Raw genomic sequence first — 9659 nt, 5'->3', positions numbered from 1 at the left:
AAAACTGAAGCCAAAACATCTGGATGGCCCCCTGGTGGCTGGCTGCAGTATAGGTCATAAGTCCCGCCTCCTCCATGTTAGTGGATGGGACATGGGCCAAACTAAAAAGTCAAAGTACACGTCAAATACATTTTCCCAAAGATGGTTTCTGTCATTTCAGGTAGTTCTTATCACGCTGATGTATGTTCAAGTGTTATTTTTTTCTGATAAGTTTGGTTTTAATTAGTTATTTGATGCTATAAAGGGTTTGAGACGTCATGATTGACAGCTGTGAGTCTCCCTTGCTGACAAGCTGCGGCCGTGCTCGGCTCACAATTGGTTCAGGCGGGTGACCTCGATAAAGTGGCTCCAGCCCCCTGATCACTACTGTGCAAGACTCTGGCTCCAAATGACGTCAAATTCTCAAGATGGCATCTACCGTATCCAGGATATTTTAGCTTCACTTCTGTATAGTGGGAGGAAGTGGAGACGCGTCGTCCATCTTTATATACAGTCTATGGACCAAATCATGAATTCTCTTCCAAAACAATGAGCAAAAAGAAGTAAGTATTTTCAGTAGTATTCTGCTTCATTCATATAACATGGGATGAACTTAGTCTTCAAATTTAAATAGCTTAAGACAAGTAGTGCTTGCTCAAAGTCTTCAACTACTTGTGGATAAGATTTTTTAAAACTTCATCTGAAAGTGTTTGAGGCACCATTTTATTTTTTGTATATTAAAACAACAGAATAGTGTGATTGCAAAAGGATTTAGGCTTTAACTGTTTTTTCCCAGGGACTTGAATGCTACATGTGTTTCTCTTAAAGGGGTAGTGGGCGGGAGCAATGGTAGGTATGGTACCGCTCAGTAACCATGTCAGTAATGAGCAATGCAACACAGCTGAGCTACCACATGTCAAGGTAGAGTCTAAAAGACAGGAAGTGTAGATGCGCCAGATTATTTATAACTTTCAAATTATAATGTAATTTTCAAATACAACTGAGCTGCTCTCACATCTTGTTCTTGAGACCTATTCTTGTCTATTCCAGCAGGTAGGAAATGGAAATTGCATGAGCCAAGTGTGTAAAATACTTCAAAATGGGACCATATCAATGTAAAAAAAAGAATATCTGACATGCAGTGCTGAGAATACTCTAATCCTTATCCTGAAAGGGCATATTGAGTGATAGATGTGTTCATGTTGATATTGAGTTGTTCTAATATCAGGGGGCCATATCATGGACCAGTGGAAATTATATCCTTGCCTACATAGATGTGTACTTAATTTGCCACAAAGTCATTAACTCAGCAATGGGACCACATAAACGTCCAGCACAGTAGCAGGGCAGGAAATGAAATCATTGGGTAAATTGCCATATGATTTTATCATAGCACAGTGTAGCCCATGTGCATGTCACAATGAAGGTGTAACGCAATAAGCCACATATCTCACAGTCATCTAAAATGATGGATCACAATATATGCTTAGATTAAGAGGGAAATATAAAGGGAATAATGCACTGGAAATACCTGAAACGATGTACCTAGGTGAAAACTGTTCAGCGTTGCTTTATTGTAGAACCAGCTGAGATATACTGTATATAACAACGGAACACCGATGGGCCGGGTTTTCCGGTTTGGGTTTTATTCTGACACTTCAAACCGGAAGTAGTGCAGACATGCTAGTGATGTTGCGCTCAAACAAGTGGACAATCAAGTCGCCGCCGATCAAGGCCTATGGAAAGGAGGTTAGATCACGCGTCATCAACACGGCAAATCTCCGGGGGTATTGCACATGCGCAGTAAAATCTGGCCTGCACTCGCTGAAATTGAGCCAATCGCAACGCAGCGTGAGTTATACTGCGCATGCGTTATACCCCTCACCCAAAGACCCGTGTCCTAGCCTCCTTCTATAGGCCTTGCCGCCAACATTTGCAAGCTAGCCATCATTACCTTATCCGGTACCGTCACATTCAAACAGCGCTCAATGGTAGGTTGTGTTTAGTGAGAACGAGAATAATACTAATAGTTAACGTTAGCTCAGAAAGCTGAATCTAGCTGGACGAGATGCTAGTTATTAGCTAAGGTTAGCTTTGCTCTTATTAGTGTCGTTCATTATGTGCTTACCTTTATTTCAGTTAAAGCTAACAAGCTAGCTAACGTCAGCTACAGGTTACCTTCAACTAATCAACCAGTCATTATTCTATACAGTGTGTTATTATGTTTCATGCTAGTAATACTTGTGTTGTTCTAATCTAATGCTAGCCGTTAAGCTAACAACGTTAAGCTAGCTGTAGGGAGTTTGACGCTATCGTGTTCATGATGGTTGCCTGGCAACGGAACGTTAAAGCGACAGTAACGGTACTGACTGAGCCGTTAATGAATGTGTGTCAGGACGAGTTGCTGTGGTAACTGTCCACTGTAAGCTCATTTTAGCTATTCTGGTGCATGTGATCACTGTTTTGCAGACTACTTTAAAGAATTTAAAGGCACCAAAGACAGCGTTGAAAGGCCCAGTACAGACTTGGATTCATCAGCTCCACAGATAATGCAGCAGTGAAGTGAACTGCACACACGAGTTTCCATGCCAGCTGGCAGTTGATTGAATTGATTAGTGAAAGGAGGAACTCATTAGAGAAATCACCTGCTGAGGTCTTTGGTTGTGATAAAACCTGTATACATTTGACCCTCCACGGCACACAGTTGAACCCCCTTTTTCAAATCGTAAAATAAATATTAGTTCTTATCTTCACTAGCTAATTAAAAGTGTCAATTTTGCAGCCTGGTCTCAGTTGGGAGATGGATGACGAGCTGGAGAACTTCATCAGGGAGCGGAGGGCGAGAATGGCTGAGGATAAAGCCAGTCTGGAACAACAAGACCCTCCTTACATGGAGATAAAGGTGTGTTGGACTGATGGCTGTTAGGTTATTATAAGATAGAAACTGGATCAGAACTAGGTCAGGGTTCTGGATAAATAACCACTTATTTTATATATCTATATCTATCTATATAGATATATAAAATAAGTGGTTGTCAATTGATAAAATTATTTAATCGTGATTAATCGCACATTTTTTATCTGTTCAAAATGTACTTTCAAAGCAGATTTGTCAAGTATTTAATCCTCTATCAACATGGGAGTGGACAAATATGCTGCTTCATGCAAATATATGTATATATTTATTTATGGAAATCAATTAGCAACACAAAACAATGAGAGATATTGTCCAGAAACCCTCACAGGTACTGCATTTAGCATAAAAAATATGCTCAAATCATAACATGGCAAACTGCAGCCCAACAGGCAACAACAGCTGTCAGTGTGTCAGTGAGCTGACTTGACTATGACTTGCCCCAAACTGCATGTGATTATCATAAAGTGGGCATGTCTGTAAAGGGGAGACTCGTGAGTACCCATAGAACCCATTTACGTTCACATATCTGGAGGTCAGAGGTCAAGGGACCCTTTTGAAAATGGCCTTGGCAGTTTTACTCGCCAAGTTTGGAGCGTTATATAGCCTTACCCTTTTTCCTCGACAAGCTAGTATGACATGGTTGGTACAGATGGATTTAGGTTAGGTTTTCTAGTTTCATATGATACCAGTATCTTCCTTCTAGCTTTAAAACTGAGCAACAACCTTCAAAAGATCGATTGCGTTTAAGAAATCAGTGGCGTTAAAATGAATTTGCGTTAACGCATTATCGTGTTAACTTTGACAGCCCTAATATATACATTCATTTTGTTAAATTGTGATGCATGGGACCTTTTGTTTAACAAGGTGCATCCAGTGATGAATAAAATATGATGAAGGTAAACAAAAAATATATATAGGTTCAATCACTTAATTTTATGGAGACACAAGTAGAAACGGATGGCATACAAAATGTTTTTATTGTAACTGATAGAAAGTATTGAGTATTTGGCCCCTTTTTATTTTTCTTTTCTTTAGTATTTTTTTTTTTTTTTTAAATGTAAAATTATGAGCAGAGCATAGGAATGACCCTTTTACAGTGATCATATTGTGGATATCTTTTTATGTACGATACTCTATGATTTGTGACTGACAGGCAAGACCCCACAGAGCCTATGAGTCCACGGTTAAGGAGAACATCCCACCCAAGTCTATAGCCCAGGAGAAAGGTACAGTTCATGACCACATTTCACTCCTTTAAACTCTTAATGATTATTCTCATAGAAAAAGGAGCAAATGTTGCCCCATGTTGTGTCTTATGTGAGCAATGTTTCTTATTTCTTTCAAGTGTCAGCTGTCATATTTTGGCACAGAATTCTTCACCTTGTGTCTCTATTAATAATTGATGGGTGTGTTTTGTCAGAGGAGAGTGTCACTGTGGGTCTGCCCCTCGGTGTGGAGTACGAGAGGAAGAAGCAGAGGCTGCAGCATGAGCTCCGTATGGACTACAGACGCTACATGGCTCAGGTGACTGTCGCAGACTTACCTGTTTACTCCTGTGTTTTGCTGTAGCAGACATAGATCTGTCAATATTTAGTTATAGTTTTACATTGCGCTTAATTGTACTATAATGTAGATATCACTCTCCAGAGGTCCACTGAAAACACAAGTGTTAAGAGAGCTGAAACCCAGACAAAAGCTGTAATCCAGGGCTGGAGCCACTGAAGTCAGCATTTCTAGACTTAATGTGTTGTATCTAGTCCCATTTCAAAGACCCATCCAGGTGAGGTCATGAAATGCTGAAGCATTGTGTCAATATTGTAGGACACAATGGGTGTTTCCTTTGCAGCTCCCAGTATCCCATGATCCATATAGTGTTCAGGTATCCTCAGCAATGTTTACAGTCTGGAAATATCACGTGATCACAAGTTGTGTTTGCCAGGCATTTGAATATGCGGGTATCTATTAGGTGTGGGACTCATCAGAGGCCCCATGATACAATATTCTAATAATACTTAAAGGTACTGTTTGTAACTTCTTACACTTATAAATCGGGTCGGTGTCCCATGCATGCTCGCGTGTGGCTACGCTGTTCCAACACAAACTACACAGAAGCACCAAAATCGCAAAGTTCTATCTAGTGAAGCCCGTCTTGCAAAACAGTGTCAACTAATCCTGCTCCAGCCCCCCGACCGCAGCACAGGGGAGACCGTAGCTTTGGGCTCCAGGGCCAGAGCCGATGCTGCTCTGCTCCTCTGTCTGCCTGCTTGCCTTCACTCACACACCGCGCTCGTTCTCAGTCGCTCCACCTCTCACGTCTTCCTGACAAGCTAACACGACATACAGTATACCAATTGATTCTTTTGGTTTTTCTAGTTTCATATAATACTAATATCTTCAGACGGAGCCCACTACAGCCTGTTTTAAAGACAGGTTGGTCGGGATCGTGGGTCTCAGAGGGTTTTAAAACCATAATTATCGATTTGCCCAAATATTGTGTAACTTTGCTATTTAGCGTTCTTCCAGACAAGCTAGTATGACATGGTTGGTACCAATGGATTCCTTAGGTTTTTCTAATTTCATAGGATACCAGTATCTTCACTCTAGCTTTAAAACTGAGCCCTCTACAACATCTGAAAGACAGACTAGCAGCTGGGTTGTCGGATTGATAAGAGCTTAATAGTTTATATAATAAAAGATCGATACTTGACATCCGTGTATTGATACAATGATGTAAAAATATCGCGATACAGCTGTATCGACTCTCCCCTCCACCTGTAGTATCTACAGCCTGACATAAACTCCACTCTTTGTTCTGGACATGTTATTAATCACAAAGTGTACAGTATATAAATAAACTATATTTACCATTAACCAGGTGCTCAATATCACAAATTGCACTGTAAACTTAGGCATCATTTCCACTTATATTACACAGGTGGGTACATGAGGATCCACTATTTGGGTTGGGGCCCAGTGATTGGCTCCTTTCAGCTTTAGATTTCAGCTTTAGCTCGGTCCTTAGGTCAACACGGTTTTATTGTTGAATGTGTGTTGTAGGAAAAGTAAAAGTCATAATGTTGGAATCATGATAGTAACATTTTATGTTCCAGAAAAAACACTTTGGCCATGCAGAGCCGGGACCATTAATTCACCTTGATAACAGGAGATCTATCAAGGTAAATGTTTCTCTTTAATGATTTATTGATGTTTTCAAAATCAGGTCTTTGACTGGACAGAATAATCATGTTTTTACAAATATCTGACTCAGTTGCTGGCGTATCACAAATTTAACTAGGAGACCAGCGGTACAGGGGGTACTTCTGCAGTTTCCAATTGGTACATGGAAAGATAGTGGAGTAGCGTAACTCACTTGACAAAATAGAAATTACGAGTTGATTAAAAGAATATATGCACAGCTAGAACACCTGAACACCGACTAAAACTGTCACATAATGAAAACTAGTTATGAAGCGAGCAGAGAAGATGGAACATTTAGCTAAAAGTAATGCATAAATGGCTGAAATAGATTAATAAATGATTAAATTAATTAAGTAGTCAAAAGTAGTGGATAAATAATAAGCTCAAAATGAATGAATAAACGGTTTAAACATCAGCTTCTGCCATTCCAAGTGGCAGTAATACAGTGTCAAACATTGATAGTCCAATTGTATGAGAAGAATAATGTAACATTGTAACCACTGTTACTGTACAACCACATCTTTTAAATAAAATCCAATTTCAAATCAGTCAACATCACAGGTAGTGTCGATGAAGGTTGGGAACCACTGATTTAGATCAAACAAAATAAATTGTAGTTTGGATTGCACTATGGCTGTCAATGGATATTAGAATTCTATAAAAAAAAATTGTATATATATATATATATGTGTGTGTGTGTGTGTATTTAATTAGTAAAAACAAACAGATATTCGAATATGAAAATGAATAGCCTATAGTGAAAAAAAAAAGCAGCACTACCACAGCTGTCTGCCTCACACGCTCTGGAATAAATAGGAACAGGGCGTCTGACAAAAGTTCAGCTAAAATGGCTGCGTAGAGCTGCGTAGGGCTGCATAGTGATGCTTCGCTCGTGGCCAGTTAGGACATGGTGTCATGGTCATAATGTGTAGAAATAGATATTTGGATAGTTTGAATCATAGACTGTAAGAAGAGGACGTAGTCACTATGACTTGTGAACTGCCATTTTGAAACCTCGAGTTTGGCATTTTGGGCATAGCCATCTTGGCAACCAGAAGTGACACGAGAGGGTGGAGCTAAGTACAACCGAACGCTGAATAAGACATTTTTAGGTGACCAAAATGTGAAAATGAAGTTTTATGTGGAGAAAAAACACACTGAAAGGGTTAAAGTTGTAAGACGAAAATACAGACAACTCTCAGACCGGACAACGCCGTGGTAGCGATCTGTCAATCACAAGGTAGCCACGCCCTAAAGCATCCCCTGCTTTATGGTCTATTTGACTCTAAATGGAACCATAATCTACTAAATGAACATCATGCTGTATTGAAGAAGACTTGAAACTAGAGATTGAGACCATAAACTCGTGTTTACAATGTTTACTGAGGTAGTAAATCAAGTGAGAAGTAGAGTCATTTTCTCATAGACTTCTATACAATCAGACTTCTTTTTGCAACCAGAGGAGTCGCCCCCTGCTGGCTGTTAGAAGTTTAAGGCACTTCCTCATTGGCTTTACTTTTCAGACCCAGAGGTTGTCCACTGGTTCGAAGTGAAATTGTTTTTTTAGGACGAATATTCAAATGTAATTTTTTTGCCCTCGATTGCACCCAACTTTACTTGAAATGGTCAATGAGGATCTGATGACAGCTGATAACTTTGCTCTAACAATCATGTTTCCTTTAGCAACACCTGCTTGAAAACCAGGCAGTTGTTTTTCCCAAACAGCGCCCCCCCTCACGGAGGGATGCAGCCACTCTAACAGAGGACAGTCGGGGGTTGCACAGGGCTTTGCGGCTCACTGAGGTTAAGACCCTCCGCCCTGAGGAGGATGAGGAGCAGTCATCAGTACTTCCCAGGGATTATGACAGGCTGGGGAAGCCAGTGGACCATGACTCGGAGGAGGAGGGCTCGGAGGACTCAGAGGAATACTTGAAGGAGCTGGAGCTGATGGAAGGAAGAAGGCGCAGACATGTAGGGGTTGAGGCCAGCTATGAGAAGAGACAATCCAATAAGACTGATGGCAGGTACGTTTATGTATGCATGCATGTTAAAATCATGTTATAAAATAGCTGACTTGTTTGTCCTTATTTATTATTTCCTGTCAATCTGTTGTTTGTCTTTTCCCAGGGAGAAGAAGGAGAATCTAGGAGGCAGAGGATCAAGAGCATTGACCCAAAATAAGGACACTGAGTTTACCACTGGCCTTAATATAGGTTAAAAGACTTTTTGTATTTTGCAACAGTTTGTTTTTAGAACCAGCTTTTGATGAACATTTACTTGTAAGGGCTGCACAATATATCGCTTTTCTATTGTCATTGCAATGTCAACTTGCGTGACAAACACATCGCAAAAGACTGCGATCTTGCTCTCAGGGATTTTTTGAGTTAGTTGAAAGAGAGTATTCGTACAAAACTGCACTTTGTCACTCTTCTTTTTATTTTTTAGTGTTCAATAAAATGTTGGAAATAATTTCCTTTTAATTTTGCAGCAGAAAAGCAGAACTGAGTGCACTTTCATACCTGTTTATTTTAAGTAATATTGTTATTGCGATATTCAACAACGGTATAGCTTGTTGCATATTTTCCTCGTATTGTGCAGCCCAATTACCTAAAAGAAAAAAAATACTCAAAATGCACAAAACACATTTGAACATGTACACATTTCCGTAGTGATGGATTACCAAACAGACTGACACTAAACTACTATAAAGAAATGCAAATGACATTTTTTTAATTGGTTTTCCGTGTTTCCAGGAGCTGCCGATACAAAAGATGCCTTACAGAGGAGGAAGGAGCGCTACAGACAAGAGCTGCAGGAGCAAATCGCTGAGCAGCACAGGAACAAGAAGAGGTGCGATCCCTTGTCTTTTCAATGACACACCTGAATGTCGGGGGGCTGAATGTAACACCTGAATAAGAACATTTTAGACAGGTTGATGACACAAATACACAGATGTGCAAATTGCTGCAACAACGTTCTAGTACTACAAGCAGTTATCTTGTGTTTGACTCATCATGTATGATAGATAAGCCTCTGAAAGGCTGAGTGTCCGTTATAACATATGGGGAACTTAGCTGCCATCCTGGCAACACATGAGGCCGTTCCCATTTTCCAGTTTGTACATCCTTGGTTCCTTTCCTCAACTCCTCTCCTCGCGTCTTAGTCCCGTCCGTGGGAGATGCGAGCGGAGGAGGCGAGGAAGAGATGCGAGGAGAGAAAGGAGTCGAGGCAACAGGCATTTAACAAAATGAGACATCCTGGCCTCAGTCGTCATTTTAAAGAGATGTCAAATAAATATGACACGTGGCACAGCTGCATCAGCTGTCCATTGTTCTGTTATATCGCTGTATTTTACCATCTGATCTGTCAGATGAGCAGAACAGTGCTCATGACAACTTATAGGCTATATTTACTCTTAGGCTACTAATTCAATTCACAACGTGTCATATTGTGACAAGAATGAACAGTCGGATCTTAACACACAGACATTACAGCCTTTATATGTTTTATTGTGTGAAGCACTATAGATGTTTGTTTGCAAAGTACTATACTATAAGTAAAGAGT

General features: G+C 40.2%; 1 protein-coding gene across 5 annotated transcripts in view; it reads left to right on the top strand.

The window, feature by feature from the left end:
- The first annotated feature begins 1787 nt into the window (after positions 1–1787).
- LOC141774916 (centrosome and spindle pole associated protein 1-like) overlaps positions 1788–9659 on the top strand; it is a 31993-nt gene continuing 24121 nt past the window's right edge. Inside the window, exons 1-8 of one of the 5 annotated variants that reach the window (XM_074647733.1) lie at positions 1788–1970; positions 2762–2881; positions 4050–4122; positions 4317–4420; positions 6007–6072; positions 7778–8118; positions 8222–8307; positions 8848–8944. In XM_074647733.1, the coding sequence (XP_074503834.1) occupies positions 1968–1970; positions 2762–2881; positions 4050–4122; positions 4317–4420; positions 6007–6072; positions 7778–8118; positions 8222–8307; positions 8848–8944 (890 nt within the window). In that variant the 5' untranslated portion in view covers positions 1788–1967. Of the gene's footprint in view, positions 2389–2683; positions 2882–4049; positions 4123–4316; positions 4421–6006; positions 6073–7777; positions 8123–8221; positions 8308–8847; positions 8945–9659 lie in introns of all 5 variants that reach the window. The other 4 variants (XM_074647732.1, XM_074647730.1, XM_074647729.1 and 1 more) reach the window with 4 other exon arrangements.

This window comes from Sebastes fasciatus, chromosome 10 (genome assembly GCF_043250625.1).
Source record: "Sebastes fasciatus isolate fSebFas1 chromosome 10, fSebFas1.pri, whole genome shotgun sequence".
NCBI lineage: Eukaryota > Metazoa > Chordata > Actinopteri > Perciformes > Sebastidae > Sebastes > Sebastes fasciatus.
Note: the sequence above shows the minus strand (reverse complement) of the source record. Positions and strands in the feature narration are given on the sequence as shown.